This window comes from Notamacropus eugenii, chromosome 5 (assembly GCF_028372415.1).
Source record: "Notamacropus eugenii isolate mMacEug1 chromosome 5, mMacEug1.pri_v2, whole genome shotgun sequence".
Taxonomy (NCBI): domain Eukaryota; kingdom Metazoa; phylum Chordata; class Mammalia; order Diprotodontia; family Macropodidae; genus Notamacropus; species Notamacropus eugenii.
This window is the reverse complement of record NC_092876.1, coordinates 252,887,260-252,905,921: the sequence shown is the minus strand read 5'-3', so window position 1 is coordinate 252,905,921 and position 18,662 is coordinate 252,887,260. Positions and strand designations below refer to the sequence as shown.

The 18,662-nt window shown below is 34.9% G+C and overlaps 1 protein-coding gene across 4 annotated transcripts in view; it reads right to left on the bottom strand.

Annotated features, from left to right (window-relative positions):
* The window catches only part of ITGAV (integrin subunit alpha V), a 115,523-nt gene that overhangs the window by 34,758 nt on the left and 62,103 nt on the right, over positions 1-18,662 (bottom strand). For all 4 annotated transcript variants that reach the window (XM_072612597.1, XM_072612595.1, XM_072612596.1 and 1 more), the window contains exons 5-8: positions 18,384-18,445; positions 9,675-9,720; positions 5,200-5,325; positions 1,565-1,609 (exon numbers count right to left, since the gene is read on the bottom strand). In XM_072612597.1, coding sequence (XP_072468698.1) covers positions 1,565-1,609; positions 5,200-5,325; positions 9,675-9,720; positions 18,384-18,445 — 279 coding nt within the window. The remainder of the gene's footprint in view (positions 1-1,564; positions 1,610-5,199; positions 5,326-9,674; positions 9,721-18,383; positions 18,446-18,662) is intronic.

The following is an 18,662-nucleotide window of genomic DNA, read 5'->3' as shown; positions in this document are numbered from 1 at the left end:
GCAGGAATCTGAAGACTAGGAAATATTTCATTTTATTGGGGTTTTTTAATAACAGAAACAAAAATATGTTATGTTGATTTCTTGCTGTGGTTAAGGACTCGTGTCCAAAGATATACCAGTTATTAGTAAAGCCCATGATCAAATCTTTCTAAAACTCTTGAAAATAAAAGAAAAAATAAAATAATAATAACACAAAGAATATGTACTTGGATATAAAATAATAAAGAGAAAATTGAGTAGAGAAATGCAGAGTAGAGAGTATTCCAAATTAGGTGGAATTAGCAATTCAAGGCATTGGAGAATAAGTGTGAAGAAAGACTGATGGGGACTAGAAAAAAATGGTATTACAAATGAGGGCAGTGATATATGTAAAGGTATGTGTGTGGGGGTATTAATAAATTATTCAATAATGTTAAGAAAGTTAGCCTAAAAGAGAGGAATGTATAGAGAAAGTCAGTACAATGGCTAACATCATGGAAAGGTCCAATATAGCCAGCTAATTCAGCTTTAAGGCTGCAGACAGCAGTGAAGCCTTGACAGATGAGAGCAGTAGCTGCCATGCGGGAAAATGTTATCAGTTGTATTTAAGAAGGAGGAAGCTAGAAACTTTCATTAGGTCAGCAAACCTTTCATATTATAGACAGTTTATATAGTTTGAAAAGTATGACCCATTTAAATTGCAGGGGCTCATTGTTTGGGTTTTCTAAGAGAAAAAAAACCTCTCTGAACTAGATGTATGTGCATAGTGGTTCCTGAATTCTATAACCTGAAAGAAAACTAGTCAGGAGAACATGTCTACCTGTGTCTTCCCCAACTGTTTGATATCATGTAGCAGCATAGTGTTATTCCTGTATGGCAAAGGATGTCTGTTCTAGTCAGGACTTAGCCTATAAGAAGACATTTCAGAATCCGTTTTGGTGTATTTCTGATACAGTACTCATTTGGAAATCGTACCCACCATTCAAGGAGCATGTTTTAAGAGTCTAAACATAACAATAAGTTTTATGAGTGTAGATCTGTGTGTGTGTGTGCGTGTGTGTGTATTTGTTGAAGATATAAGACTGTTAATAGAGCTTGAAATGTTAAGCAGGGTAGTTCATATTTAAGGTGCTGAACAATGAATGCCACTATAAATTCCTAAGAAAAGCAACAGAGTAAGTGGTGGCATAAATCCTGTATTACGTGAGCCTATAGAGGGATGAGAATTATGATCTGAGGAAGGAGTAGAGAAAAATAAATCTAGACTACATTTTTAAAAGTCCAGAACATGCCTATATAACCTGTGGCCCACCAGAGGGTTTCTTCTACATACAAAGGATGTTTTCCTCTACATTTTCTTGGGACATCCCAGACTCTTTGGCATGGGTCGTAAGTAGCCTGTGGGCTGCAGGTTGTGCAGGCCTGGTCTAGAATTATCCTCAATATACTAAAATGTACATTCTTGCATCGTTTTATTCCATAATCATATTTCTAAACCTATTTTCACCAATACAATCTTTAGCCATCACATGCTCTGAATGCTTAAAGACTTTAACCATGTTTATTTTTTAGAGATAAAACATACCTTCTATGCCATCATCATTGAAGTCCCCAACAGCCACGGAGTAGCCTAAACAGAAAACCAAAAGTAACAAACTGTAAGATTTTCTGGGACGTTGATACAACTTTTAAAAATTCAGTAATTCCACTAATAATTTAAATTATTATTATGAGCAGAATAGCAAAATGTACATATCTGGCATATATGTATAAGAAATGTGTGTATGTGTGTGCGTGTGTGTGCGTGTGTGTGTGTGTGTGCAAGACAACTGTACTAAATACTTTGATAGGGTATTGATGGGCTACCTTAACTTTATTTATAGAGCTTAAACTGCAAGCAAAACCAAGTTTGTAGTTACTGATCCTGATAGAGGAAAGGGAGTCATTGAGCCAATAAGTCGGATTTTCTCTGCCCAGTAAATTATTGGTTTTATCTTTTCAGGTTCATAGATAGTTTTTTAAGGAATATAAGTTATGAGAGATAATCTGATTCTGTGTGTATGCTCTACCTCAAAATAAAAATTCTCTAATTTTAAAAGGGGGAAATATCTTAATCAGAGGAAAGAAGAGACAATCACTAACTTTGTATGGAATGAAGACAATTTATTTCATTATTGGCATAAAGATGCAATTTGCTGAAATTGACCAGGGACCACAAAAGCCATGAAGTATAATGTATTTCACTCAGTGGTTTGTTTTTCTTTTTTAATTCAAACTAGATATCATTTCTAAACATTCCAAGATTTCATACAGCAAAACAAAGCAGAATTCAGTCCTCTTCATATTACATAGTGCCTGGCACATAGTAGGCACTCAATAAATATCTAATGTTATTGACTACTTAGATAATATTTTAAATAATAATTACAAAGTGTTATAAGATTTTCAAAGTACTTTACAAATATTATGTGTTTTGATCCTCACAATAACCCTGAAAAGTAGTTGCTTCACAGAAGAAATGAGGCAGAAAAAGGTTGAATGCCTTAAGTAAGGGTCACTTGGACACTAAGTGTCTGAGCGAAATTTGAACTCATGTCTTCCTGATAGCAGATCCAATGCTCTATACACTGTGCCACTTAGCAGCCTCTGTTACAAGGTTTATCTCTACGAAACGGCATTAGAGCTAGTTAAATAGGATAAATCTCCACCAGCTCATCGGAATCATAACAAATACACACACATACACCAGAAAAAATACAGGTCTCTTTAAGCCAGTGATAAATTATCATTTTTATTTCACTTCACAAATATTATGAGTATTTTATTTCATGATTATTACTATTACTTGTATTACTTATTTCATAAGTATCACTTATATTTCACATTTTTGTGATATAGTTTCTGCACTGTTATTAAACCAAAATTAATAGTCAATGGAATAAAAAAAAGTTTTAAACCAATATCATCTGAAAACCTAAGATGATAATCTCTACAATATCAATATACTGACAAAAAGAATTTGATGGAAAAGTAGCAGCTCATATTTATGTTGTACTTTTCAGAATATTTTCTAATAATTCTGTAAGGTAGACAGCAAAAATATTATTGATTCTTTTTATAAGGATGGAGCAGCTGAGTCTTAGAGAGATTAAATAACTAGTCCAAGGTCACACAGTGCAGATTCAAACCCAGGACATCCAGCTCAACACTGAATGTTCTTTGAAGCACACTATGTTATTCAGTGCTCAAAAAACAAACTTTTACAAATATGTTTATGGTAATTATATGTCATATTTATGTTGTACCTAAAGTCATAAAGTAATTATATGTAGAACTAGTAATGCCATCACCCCAGCTCTGATACCACCCACTGTCTACATTATCTTACTTAAATCACTTGAGCCTTCGTGAGCCTCAGTTTCCTTAACCATAGAATGACAGGAGTTAATTAGATGATCATTAAGGTTCATTCAAGATCTAGATTCTATGATTTCTATTTTATAAAATGAGAAAAATGGAATTCAGATAACTTAAATGGCTTAAAGGAGGGGGCAGCATCTTATCGTATGGAGGGAACTGGATTAGAAGTCAGATAAGATGCCAGTTAAAATCCCAACTCAAACACTAACTATTTGAACCTGGTTGCAACTTAATCTTTCTGTGTCTCAGGTTCTTCATCTGTAAAGCAGAAGAGGTTTGACTCAGTGGCATATAAAGTCCCTTCTGAGTCTAAATCTATAATCTTATGACTTGCTTATGGCCAAACAGCTACTGTCACTGTTAGAATTTAAACTCACTTATCTCCTAACTCCAAGTCCAAAGTTCTTTACATTTTGCCCTGCTAACTCTTAGTTCAATAGCAAAAAAGAACACTGAATATGTTATACAGCATTAGAAAAGAATGAGGTGGGTTTTTTCCTTCAAACAGGATTTTATTTGGTAGGTGAACAATTTATGAATAAACAAGAGACAGAGAGTAAAGTTAGGTGTAAAACAGGTAATTTCAATTACATTAAATTAAAAAGTGTTTGTACAAATAAAACAAATATAGCCAAGATCAGAAGGAAAGCAGAAAACTGAGAAAAAATGTATAGATAGTTTCTCACTTAAAGGGTTTTTATCAAAAATATAAAAAGAGCTTTGTCAAGTCTATAAGAATATGAGTCATTCCCCAATTGATAAATGGTCAAAAGATATGAACAGGCAGTTTTCCAATGAAGAATCACAACAATTTATAGTCACATGAAAAAAGTGCTCCAAATCATTATTAATTAGAGAAGTACAGATTAAAATAACCTTGAAATATCATTTTACACCTACCAGATTGGCTAAAATGATCAAAGAAGGAAGAGATAATACTGGAGGGGATGTGGAAAAATTGGGACACTAATTCACTTTTGCTGGAATTGTGAACTGATCCAACCATTTTGGAGCAATCTGTAATTATGCTTAAAAAGTTATTAAATTACCTATACCTTTTGACCCAGCCATACCACTACTAGGTCTTTTTCCAAAGATGATTAGGGAAAAAGAAAAAGAACCTATACATTCCAAAATGTTCATAGCAGCTCTTTTTGTAGTGATGAAGAACTGGAAATTGAGGGGATGCCCATCAACTGGGGAATGGCCAAACAAATTGCAGCATATAACTGTGATGGTATACAACTCTACTATAAGAAATGAAGAGCCTGATAATCTTATAAAAACATGGAAAGACTTGCACGAAATAATGAAGAGTGAAATGAGCAGAACTAAGTATACAGGATACTGTATACAGTAGCAGCAATATTGTATTAAAAATGACTTTGAGCAAATAAGTTATTCTATTATAAATACTTCAAATGAACTATAAAGGACACAGGAAAAAGGATGCTATTTGTATGCAGAGAAAGAACTGATGAAAAGAAGTACATACAGAATAATTTTACATATATATGTGTGTGTTTACACACACACACCCACACACACACCTATTTATGTGTAATGGCTATCTCTAGGGTGGAGAGGATGCAAGAAAAAAGAAAAAAAAAAGAAAAAAGAAATTTATATGATACTTTGTTGTATATTTTTTACAAATAGCAATTTGTACATAGTAGATTTGCAGTTTATTGTGTAATCCTCTTTTTTACTATGCTATGTTATCAAAATGCTTGTTTTATTCCACAAATGAAAAAATAAAATAAATTTTTAAAAATAGAATTATTTATTTAGAATATTTACCTAAGTAGCTGTCATCAAAAACAGCCTGAGCCGTCCGAGTTGCTAACTGGTTATTATATTTGATGCTGTATACACGGGGGTCATATTTAGAAACAATTTCTGCCACTTGATCAGAAATGAGCTGACCTGAAAAAAAAAAAAAGAACATTGTGACTTTCTAATAGAGTTTCACTTATGAACCTTAAAAAAAAAAAAAAAGACAGAGGAGGGTTACTTGTTCGGAATTTTTTCCTAATGTCATTATTGGATATTAGTTTGTAGTACTACTTAGAATGCCTAAGCAAGAATCCAACTGTTCAATTCCTCAATTACACACATGAAAAACAAGCTAGAAGAAGTCTGAAGACAGGTTTAATGAGATCTCTTCACTATTCAAAATTATTTCTTATTCTATCTACCAATTCCTAAACATCTCCATGAAGATAAATTAGGCATTTAAGGAAGTGCATGGACTTGTTCAGCTTCAGAATAACATTGGCATTTAAGGAAAGGGACCTAGGATTCTTCAGGCTATTCCTCTATCACTTCAATCAAGACCTTAAAAAAAAAAAAAAACCCTAGGATTTTTTCTCTTGTTGTTGCGTGGCAGGGAAATTTCTATAATGCCATTCAATTCAAATAAGTTCTTTCACTAACTGATTTCATTTTGTGTAGTGTGTTTACATGTATAGCCACAAAATGCTGTGGAAAACATTAATTTTCTTGTCTGTACAGTTTGGGTATTCATGGAATACCCAAGTCAAGTACATATGACTACAGATAAATGAGACCAGACCAAAAAAATCTGGCACTTAATTCACCATAGTCAGAACCTAGAAATATCAGTAGTTGCTCCATTTGTTCAATGCTAAAGGCAGAGTTCTACAGTTCAGAAAGATTAAAATTTTGTGTTTGTCTAACGTGCTCAAGATAAAACAATGAGGCTAAAGGCAGTAAACATTATCTTTATTATCATTTTCATTTATCACCATTTTATTATCCAATCTCCTATAGGAAGACTTTCCTAAACTCTCTTAATTCTAGTGACTTGGTCCATCTGTTAGCGATTTCCTTTTTATCCTGTATATTCTATTTGTTTGCTTGTTGTCTCCTCCATAAGAATGTGAGCCCCTTGAGGACAGGGGCTGTCTTGTTTTTTTGTTGTTGTTGTTTTTAATCTATATCATTTAGCACAGAGTCTAGCACATGGTAGGCACTTAAATGTTTACTGATGATTTTCATAGCAGAACTTAAACCTTAATAGTCATATATTTTACTACCATGTCTAAAATTAATTCTGTTTATTTTTCTGAAGCACCAGGGACTTTCATTTTACTAAAGTATTCTCTCATTCAGAGAGTGAGTCATTGCAATCATTATTAAATCCTAACCTCCATGTTATTTACACTGCTGTTGCTAACAATAAAAACTTCATTGAACATTACATCAACAGTTGAGAAATCTTTTTAGAGACCTCAGCATAGTTCAGATTTATAATGGGCAGAAATGCATCTACAGACATCACTCAAATACTTCCATTTTATTTTTAAAAATTCAAACAGAATAACTCATCTAAGTCAATTTTTTAAACATCACCAGTCATGTCACACACACACACACACACACACAAAAAGGAGGGTTAATACACAACTCTGATAGGTAAGCTCAAAATCTATCTTCCTGACAGTGTTTTGGCTCGCAGACATACCCATGTGATGTTTCCTCCTCTCCCACAGCATGCCAGTCTGTTCATGTAGGCAGGCAGTGAGTGGGGGTGAGGAAGAAGGAGAGAAAGGGAATGAATTTTTTAAAATCCCATTTGGAAAGCTCAGAGATTTAGCAGACTCCATTATTTGGTTTTTAAAATTGTCAAAGTTTTAGTTCTGTATTTGCGTTAATTGCTTCATTTTCCCTTCAGGTGAAATATAAAAATTAATCTATAAAAATTCAAATGAAAATACGCTAGTGTAGTTGATGTTCTCTACTATCATCCTCCTATTCCCTGACTTACATTTTTTTTAGACTCTCTATTCACCATCCATCTTCCTCATCCTTTTTTCCTTAATTATTCCATGTTTTGCTCTTCTACAGTTAATCTATTCTTTATTCCCCTTTACCTATAACAAGTTGTCACTGGGACAAATCTACTAAAGCTAGCAAAAAAGGGATTTAGGGGTGAGGTGTGGTACAGAGTATTATTTATGGATTAAACAAATAAAAATTGCAGTCTGGGGATCCTTCCAGAATTATAAGCAGCTTCTACTTGTAACTCACTTCTCAACACAAATGTGAAGATACTATTTGGAAATCTCAAAGCTATTTTCATGGAAAAACTCAATTCCACTGAAGTTGAAAAACAGTCATTGGTTCTAAATACAGAAAGAACAACTTCTTTGGTCCTCCAGTGATCAAGAGAAGAAAGCAAGGAAAAGAGCACAGAACACACCCTGTGTGTATGTATGTATGCATTGGATGGATGCATGCATGCATACGTATATATGTATATTCCTTTCTAATAAATTTGTTATCTTAAATTCATATTATTGATCTGTTTATAGCAGGGTGTACTGAAGTCAGTCGTAATATTGTTAGTGTGAGCATTTATACTCCCTAAAATCAACAAATGCTACAAATCAGGACTTGATTTGCTGTTTTGTTGACTGTCTAGATTTAAGAAAGTCATGGAGAAAATGCTAAAAATGGAGATTAAATTTAAAAGCCTGCCTTGCATTTTCTGGAGAGCTTGTTGGTAAACATTTACCTGCATACCCTGGGCTAAATTCCACCCACAAACGAATACCTCCAGGGTAATGATCTGAGAATCTGTTCCAGATACCTTGAATGTAAATTTCGTAGACTTGCAATCTAACAACATATGCTTTTTATCTAAAGGTCATCTTTAGCTTGAGTAGTCCAATCCAAAACTTTCTCAACAAGTTCAATCTATGTCTTTCTTAACAAATGCAAGTTATATAAAGAAAAAGGATCTACTACTTCATAGCCACATGAAGGCACTAAGAATTTTACAAAACCAAAATGCTGCCAACAACCCCTAGTTTCTTTAAAAGAAATGTTTGTTCATTGTCTAGTGTATAATTTATCTCTATAATTCATTCTTTCCCAAAGTCTCATGTAGAGGAAGACACTGATAACTAAAAAAAAAAAAAAAAGTCTCATCTTAGTATGATCAAAATCCAGAATCTGTATAATTTTCTGTATGGCAGTTTCCAACTCTACCAAATACTGACAAAATCAGGATATTAACGTACCCATGAATCATACAGAATCCTGATGTTTTATAAGCAGACAACAAAGCAGGCAAAAAAAAGTTAAATATTAAGCACTAGTTGGAAAATAAGCTATTTGTTTTATTTTTTTAAACATCCATTTATAAGAATTCTATTTCCATTTTGTTCCACAGCCAATGATAAAAAAATTATGAATTGTCTAAATAGTATCTTTTAAAAAATCACACAGATCCATTTGATTATGGAATGGCTAAAAAAATCTGTGGTAATTAATATATAATGGAATAGGGCAGCTCTGTAAAAAACAATGAATAGAAAGAATGCAAAGAAGTGTGGTAAAATATGTGAACTGATACAAAGTAAAATAAACAGTAGCAGGAAAATAATGTCTGTAACATTTTAATGTAATGAAAAGAACAACAGAAGAAAAGGAAATAACACTGGGTACTTAAAGTGACCTATCTTGGCCCAAAAGAAGAGACTTTAAAAAGGCTCCTCTCTCCCTTCTTTGAAAAGTCAGTGGATTATGGATATTTAAAATTGTATATATGCTAGGCTAGACTGAGCTGATGTATTGGTTAGTTTTGCTAAACCTTCGTTTCCCCTCCTCACTCCTTTTTTTTATTCTTCCTTTTCTCTGTTACAGGAAATGGCTTACTGGTTAGGGGAGGAGGAGGAGAGTTAATATTCATATATAAAGGTGATAAAAAATAAAAGATATCAATAATAATTTTAAGAGACCATCCAGGGGTAGTTCAAGAAAGCAGATACCTCTCATGTATGTTTTCTTTTCTCCAGTGAACATCAAATTTTATTTTAGTGATTAGCAATAAAATTTTCATTTAAAAGAACTATGACTTCATTTAAAATATTTTAAACTCAATATTCAAAATCGCAAATTGAATATGCATTTAAGCACATAGCAACATATTATACTTCACCAAAAGATAGAAGTTATTTAACTTAAATGGATTTTAAGAAGCTAAATTTTAATCTTGAGCAACCCCACAGCAGTATATTTAATCACTTAGTTGTAACACATGCAGCAGCTATACAAACAACACATATCATAAATTCTCAAATTACATGTGCCCCTTTTTTCATCTTTCAAAAATCAGGAAAGAAATAGTGTTGAGTCACAAAAACAGTATTTCTCAATTCTTCTCAAAGTTAATCTGGAAACATATTGCTGAGACAAAATAAGTTAGCAAGAGTCTTTATCAGATATTGATAATTTAATTAACCTACCTTGCCAATAAAAACTGCCAGGACCTCCCAGAAGTACTCTGTCTGCCTGAGGGAAATGATGCAGAAAAAATATTCTTTTAAAGAGATATGTTTTAAATTAAAATAATAAATATTGGGAAAATTAAAATAACTTTAAAATTAAAATACATTATACTCTCAGGTTCGGTAACTATCATTGTTAGTAAAAATATATTTTAAAAACAAAAAAGAAAAATATATTCTCTTAACATTTTCTACCTATTATTTTTCCCACTACATCAAGGATAGCATACCAGTGTATATATATATTTCAATATAAAAATGGATTCTGTTACCTTGACTGTATCTATTAATCCAACATGGGGTTTTCCTATTATTATACTCTGATTATCAAACTTTGTGACTACATCAGCAAATTTCTCATCCTGATAACTCTCAAAGAAACTTTATGCTACATTGGAGGGAAATTTTTTGGTGTCTATGGCAACCATCTGATAGAATTAGAGGAGAAGCTAAAGGTCAAATTTTTCAGAACTTACTGTAGATAATTTACCGCTAACTTGTCTTTTCCTACTCTGTGACCATTACTAATTGCAGAAAATTAATTGAGGGTATTAAACACAAAGTATTTACTATTTCAGCCGAAAAAATAAATCTTAATGGCTTACTGGGGACAAATCAACCCCCAAAGTCCAAGTGCCTCTCCTTCCAATTGAACACCACTGTTAGAGCAGTATGAGTAGATGAAACTGGCAATATTAGTAAAGTGGACTCCAATTTAAAATTTGTGATACTTGGCTTTAGAAACTATTTTAAAATAATAAATTGAGCATCAGAGTTACTGTATTATGGAATAAGAACATTTCTAGTTGTACTATAAACATAAAGAAAAATGAGCTAATTTCTTAAAAGTTAATTATTTTACTAATGTAAAGTTATTCATTTTGTGTGGACACAAACTTTTGAACATGAATATTGCATTGGTATATCAAGTGAATAGGGAATGGATTATTTAACTAATTTAGGCAACAGTATAAACATTTCCCTTTCTAAATGAAATGTAAGTAAAGGGATAAGATACTAATACTTTATTACATTTTTAAAAAATGATCATAAGACTCTGGTGTCTGTGGTTTTCATTAATTTGGCTTGTCATAGATCCTCTTTTCTCGCAATCTAAAAAAAATTCATATCCTGCTTGTCCTGTTTTTAATCAATATGTTCCTATCAGGGAAGGAATTACTGCACTGAAATTTATTTAAAAAAAAAAAAAAAAACACTTGAAAATCTGATAGAAAGAAGAGGCAATATATAAATTAAAAAAAAATTAAGAAAAGTCTCTCCTTTCCTTGTTTTTTGTCTGGTTCTATAGAGATGTCTTGGTGAAGAATTCCTTTACCAATGTAATTTATAGTCTTAGAAAATTGCCTCAGACTGTAAAATTACATGGTTTGCACAAAATTATACATACAGTATGTATATATATATATATATATACACACACATACATACACACATATTTATACATACATACACATATATACTCATATATGTGTGTAAATGTTGGTTACCCTCAACCTGGTTTAGGATGACTGTTGACACCAGGGTGTGATTGTTGCACAAGCTACAGCTTCTTGGAGCCCCAAGTAAGAATTGGGTAAATCAGGTGAACATCAAAGATGAACGAGCAGCCCTGAAAAGGACTTGACAAGCCCTCACATTAGAGGTGCTAGTCCTTCCTGAGCATTCTATATGCCCCAAGGAAAGTAGCAAGGGCATAAATGACAGTTTGGCAAGTGACTGAATATATACGGTAGGGGGAAGGAGTTATGGATACTTCTGAGGTTTATGAACATGGGTCATTGAAAGAATGGTAGTGACCTCAACAGAAATAAGTAAATTAGAAAAAAAAAAAGGTCTATGTGTAATGGGCAAAATTCTGTTTTAGATATGTTGAATCTGACATGTCTCTTAGATATCCCAACCTGAAATGTCCAATAGGCAATTGGTGATATGTGACTTGAGCCCCAATGAGAGATCTCAGTAAGATATAAACTGATAAGGTTATTGAGGGAGTGTAAAGGTAGAAAAATAGGACCTAGGGCACAGTTTTGGGGTATACACACAGTTAGAGAGCATCATGGATAATGAAACAGCAAAGGAGTAAATGTTGGAGAAGATGTGGGAGAGTTGGAACACTAATTCATTGTTGGTGGAGCTGTGAGCTGATCCAGCCATTGTGGAGAGCAATTTGGAACTATGCCCAAAGCTACAAAAATGTGCATGCCCTTTGACCCAGCAATAGTGCTTCTAGGACTGTATCCCCAAGAGATCATAAAAATGGGAAAGAGTCCCACATGTACAAAAATATTTATAGCAGCACTCTTTGTGGTGGCCAAAAACTGGAAATCAAGGGGATGCCCATCAATTGGAGAATGACTGAATAAATTGTGGTATATGATTGTAATGGAATACTATTGTGCTATAAGAAATGATGAACAGGAAGACTTCAGAGAGGCCTGGAAAGACTTATATGAACTGATGCTGTGAAAGCAGCAGAAACAGGAGAACTTTAAACACAGCAACAACCACAATGTATGAGGATTTTTTCTGGTAAACTTAAAACTTCATTGCAATGCAAGGACTTAAAATATTCCCAATGGTCTTTTAAGGCAAAGTGCCTTCCACATCCAGAGAAAGAACTATGGAATTTGATTGCAGAATGTAGCAGACCATTTTCTTTTGTATTACGTTTTGGTTTGTTTTATGATTTCTCCCATTCATTTTAATTCTTCTTGACTAATGGTGATAGCAATAGCAACATGACTAAGGTGAAAATGTATTTAATAGGAATGTATGTGTAGAACCTATATAAAATTGTATGCTAAGTCAGGGAGGGAGGAGGAAGGGGAGGGAGGGAAGAAAAAATCTAAGTTATATGGAAGTGATTGTAGAACACTGAAAACAAAATAATAAACAAATTAAAAAAGAGAAAAAAATAATTAAAAAAATGAAACAGCAAAGGAGACTGAGGAATCATTACATAATTTCTACAGGTCCCTTCAAGCTCTACATCTATGATCCCATGATTTAGCAACTAAAAGATGATTTGGTAAATTTAAAGAGAGCAGTTTCAATTGAGTAAAGAGATCAGAGGTCAGACCGAAAAGGGTTTTGAAGAATGAGACAAGAGCAAACAAATAATTAGTATAAGCCAGCTTTTTTCAAGAATTTGGACAAAAGAATTTTAGCTTTGTGGATAGCAGAGTATGAAGGTTTTTAGGGGGTTTCTTGAGGGGGGGGGTTAAGACACATGTTAGAAGGCAGGAGAGAAGGAACAGGAGATAAAAAGAGTTTAAAATTAGCAAGAGATGGGGCATGATTAAAGAGGCAATCTCCTACAAAAAATGGGAGGGGATGGGATTAAGAACTCATTGGTTGGCACTGGTGAGAAGGGTCACTTCAGTAACAGACTAGAGGAAAAGAGGAGATATGTTTGGGGGGATGAAATTAACAGAAGAGGCAGGTCACACTGAATGGCCTCAATTTTCTCAGCAAAGGTAAGAGGAGTTCCTCAGTTAAGATAGTGAAGGGAAGGTAGGAAATTTGAGGATAGAAGAGAAGGTTTGGAACATCTTCTAGGGAGGAGTAACAATTAGGGAGGAGTAAAAGCAACGGCAGCCTGGTTAAGATTAGGTAACATAAATAAGATTAGATAACTAATTGGTTTTGTTCCAATTTGCATGCAAAGAGAAAATGAATGGCAGGAGCAATTGAAAGTTGGAGTTTGGAATCCTTTCTAATTAATGCTGATAAAACTTGGGTGCAAAAACAAACCAGGGGTGGGGCCGTCCCTTCCAGAGCCATCTTGTTCACCCTTCCCTGCACCGGACTCAGTTTACCTGATGTCCATCAGTGTGGCGTCCCAGATGGTGTGGCAGTCAGCGCCCGTTACAACTCCCCCTTTTTGTTTTAGACCTGATGACCTTCATGGGTTTGCACATCTCTCAGCTTGAATTGATTTTCAGTAAGCATCTTCATTGTCATTTTTGCATGATGAACAAATTGTATAATGATACTGAATTTAATTGGGAAGAAATAAGAGCTCAGTTGCACGGTTTAACACTCACCAATGTTTCAAGTGAAATGAAACTGTTGGAAAAATTGGCATTGGATATACATACTCAAGAGACAAAAAAGTTAATACCTGAAAATTTTGTTTCAGACATGATGCAACTTTTTGGTCATTCCACCTCATTGTTTAATTGGCTAGGTCCATTGTTGTCAGGAGGTATTGTTATCCTGATTGTTATATGTCTTATACCAGCATGTCTAAAATATGCCCTATGAACTGTAAAAGATACAATGAGAATGCTTACTAAAAATCAGTTCAAGCTGAGAGATGTACAAACCCATGAAGGTCATCAGGTCTAAAACAAAAAGGGGGAGTTGTAAGGGGCGCTGACCGCCACACCATCTGGGATGCCACACTGATGGACATCAGGTAAACTGAGTCCGGTGCAGGGAAGGGTGAACAAGATGGCGCTGGAAGGGACGGCCCCACCCCTGGTTTGTTTTTGTCACTATAGTTCCAGCTTGTGTTCATTACTATAGCTTCGGGTTTGTTTGTGTGTGTGTTACCATGGTTCACTGGGCTAGCTGGCAGAGACTATATAATCAGAGTGCTTGCTTGAATAAATCGGAGTTGCTTCATGACCTGCTCTCCCGCCTCATTCTTTTACTCGCGAGCTCCACAGGAGGACGAGCAGCCTGCTGGTCAGGCATAAGACTTGTTCCTCTCGGTAAGCTATGCTGTCACCATAGCACTAATTAATTCTTCTAATCATGATTCAATAATACATTAACAATGTTACCAAGAAAGCCTCCCACCAGAACAAAATCTGACTTAAATTTTAAAAAATAACTTCCAATTTTCTAATTTGAAATTTGACTACTAATGTTGACCAACTGTCTTTTGGACATATCAAACTAATATCTCCTAGGTATCTCAAACTCAACATGTTCAAAGCAAAATGTATCGACTTTCTTCATACTGTAAAGAACACCACCATTCTCCTGGTCAACCAAGGCTCACTTGACAGTATCATCCTCAGTTTTTATCATTTCTAATAACATATCCCATCTGCTCCCCTCACACAGTCACTACCCTGGTACAGACACTCTTCTGCTCATTCTTGGACTACTGCTATGAAATTCTGATTGTCCTCACTGCTTCAAGTCTCTCTCCATTGCAATCCATCCTCCATTCAGGTGCCAAAGTGATTTACCTTAAGCGCAGGTCTGATCATGGCATCCACCTACTCCACAAATTCCATATGAATCACTGTTGGTCATGAGGACTAATGGAAAATTATGTCAAAATTTGACTGTTCAGAGAAGTTCATCAGTATTGTATGTCAATTTCATGATGGCATGTTTGCCCAGGTTCTGGATAGTGGACAATGCTCTCATGCCTTTCTAGTCACCAGTGGAGTGAAACAGGACTGTGCTTGCTCCCATGCTTTTTAGCATGATGTTTTCAGCTATGCTGTCAACTGCTTTCAATGAGGATGAAGCCAACGGCATCAAGGTCAACTACCATACTGATGGTATTTGAAATTTGAAAAGGCTAAAAGCCAAGACCAAAGTGGAGCAAGTGTTAGTACATGATTTTCTGTTTGCAGATGATTGTGCACTCAATGCAGCCTCTGAAGCTGAGATGCAAAGCATGGATCAATTCTCTGCTGCCTGCACTAATTTTGGCCTAATAATTAAGACCAAGAAAACACAGGTGCTCCATCAGCCACCACCACACCATCCATACGTGGAACCATCAGTTACAACAAATGGAGAAGTTTTGAATGCTGTAGATAAGTTCACTTACCTTGGTAGTGTACTTTCCAGGGATGTACACATTTGACAATGAGGTTGATGCATGCGTTGCCAAAGCTAGCTCATATTAGACTGACTACCAAACTGAAGGTGTACAGAGCCATTGTGCTGATCTCATTGTATGCCTGTGAAACATGGACAGTCTACCAGTCCCATGCCAGGAAACTGAATTGCTTTGATATGAACTGTCTTAAGAAGATTCTGAGGATCACTTGGGAGGATAAGGTACCAGACACTGAAATACTTGCTCAAGCTGAACTTCCAAGTATTCAAACTATGTTCCAGAAAGTGCAACTCCAATGGGCTGGTCATGTTGTTTGAGTACAAAATGTACTCTTGCCAAAAAGCCTATTTTATGGAGAACTCACATGGGGCAGCCAATCACATGGTGGTCAGAAGAAGCAATACAAGAACACTCAAGAACTTTAGACTGAATTGTGCAACATGGGAGACACTGGTACAGGACTGCTCAGCATGGTGTGCCCACATCAGAAAGGGTGCTGTGCTGTATGAGCAAAGCAGAATTGAGACAGCACAAAGTAAACATAGGATGTGCAAATTTGGAATATCGACCTGAAATATTCACATGAACTATCAGTGCCCAACCTGTGGTAGAGTATCCAAGCTCATGTTGGTCTGATCAGCCACAGTCAGACACACTGAAATTTCATTTTATCATGGTGATGTTATTTTGGTCCTCTTCGAGAACGAAGGACAACAATCAACGAACAAAATTCCAAGTGGTTCCATTTTCCATCCAAGATCAAATATAAAATCTTCTATTTGTCATTTAAAATCCTTCAAAATCTGGCCCATTCCTACTTTTCTAGTCTGCTTACCCTTTAATCTCCTGCGATCCAGCTACATTGGTCTACTTCTCCATCTCCCAACTTTGTGCCTTTTCAATGACTGTCCCTGATGCCTGGCCTGCTCTTTCTCTCAACTTTACTTGGCCTTCCTTCCAGGTCCTGACCAAACCCAGTCTCTTCAAGAGTTCTTTGTTCTTTCCTCTTCCTCCATAAAACTAACACTACTAGTTTCTTCCCTTAGAAATTTCCTTCCATGTACACTGATATATTTTATGTATACATAACTATGGGAGTTCCTTGAGGAACAGTAATGTGCTTTTGCTTTTCTTTACATCACCAGAGCTTTAGCGGGTGCCTGGCACATAGAAAGTGCTTGATAAATATTTGTCTGACTGACTGACAGTACTGAAATTTAGAGATTGTAATGAGTATAAAGAATAGGTTTAAGAAAGGTGAGGTATAGGGAAAGACAGAGTAACAGAATTTTAGGGTCAGATAGAAGAATATCAGAGTTTTTAATCAAGGAATTAAAACACTTCTGGGTAAGGCTGAAATACAGGGTGTGGCTCAGCTGAGCTGGAGAAGAGGAATAGTTTATGGGATTTGAGGAGATTGAGAAAGTAGGAAATTAGAGCATTTGAGGGCATTTGATTCATCAACATGAATCCTGAAGTTTCCTAGTAAAATGGCAGAAGTTGGGAAGGAGAGGAAGACTGTGAGCCAAGTTTTAAACTCCTTGACGTAGGAGGAAGAATGACCTTGGAATTGATAAACAATAGCCACTGTGACTTGTATGGGTGAAAATGATTACTAACAGTGATGCTTAAAGGAGAAGAGGTTGCTAAGTGATGGCAACAAATGGAGAATCTCAAAAGTGGCAATGGGAACAAGGAGCATTCTGATTCCCTGACTAGATTCAGTAGGTCAGGGAGTATAAGAAGAGATTCAGCTAGAAATGGAGAGGTTGACCAGGATGCAGGACCATTTGGGTGAAGCCCCAGGTCTCTGTGAGTGAAACTCAACACATATAAAGGCTAAATTATTTTGGTTATAATCTATATTTTTCACTAGATACCAAATGATTCTCAAAATCAACATGGTGCAAAAAAAACCCAACAAAACAACATGGGATCTGGAATCTTCAACCTGATTTCAAATCCTACATTGAAGATTGACTGACTGTGAGACCATGGACAAGCCATTTCACAGCTCTTGGCTTTAATTTCCTATAACATGAGGTGTTTGGACTAGATGACCTCTGAGATGCTTTGCCAGCTCTAACACTGTGTTCCTATGATGTCCCATAATAGATGGCAAAAATCACAATTCACTATACTCTGTTCTAATCATGATTTAATAATACATTAACAATGTTATCAAGAAAGTCCCCATCAAAACAAAATTGGACTTAAACTTTTAAAAATAGTTTGTAATTTACCCAATTTGAAATTCAAGTATTAATTTTTACAGTAATCATCACCTATCAGTTTTTGAGGGGAATATTTATTCAGACCCTATAGGAAAACCTGTCCCCTTTCTTGTTTTCCTCTGCTATAGCTTACTTATTTTACTGCTTATTGTCATTAATTCTATAGAGGGAAGGAGAAAGAAAAAGAAATGAAATTCAGATCTGTAAATTTTGATATTTAACTGTTTTATTAATAATTACAATAATAATATGAGTTTTCTACTACTTGGTGGAACTGTAATTTTTGTCCACTTAAGTACTCCTTCCACATAGTTCAAAGCCTATTTTATGACTTTGTATGTAGTCTTCAACAGTCGTTGTGGCCAAGGTAGCCTAGGCCAATCCTTGACCAAAAGATTCCTATATCTCTAATCCCATAATATAATAATACCTTAAAGAATTGAAGATAACTAAAGTTAAACCAATTGATCAACATATTTTTATTACTATCTGTGCATTTTAATTATCCACAGTATGTCTAGTCTTCCCATGACCTTGGATAATAAAGTAGAAAGACAGATTTTAATTTCATCTAATATTCAATAAGGATCAATAACTTACTTTTGTAAAATCAATGCTGAATCCTCCTTGACAAAATCCCTGTCCATCAGCATCAATATTTCCTAAAGTAAAAATAGGGGGAAAAAAGTTATATAATAAGAAAAACAAACTCTGCCATGGTTAAAGAGTTAATGATTTATTAATGCATTCCAGTAAAGACAAGAGGCATCAAGTTTCTTAGAGCTTTATTATCAATAGGAAAAACAAAGATCAATAGGAAAAACAAAGGACCAATGAATCAGGGACAGGACTGAAAAAAAAAAAAAAACAAACCTAAGA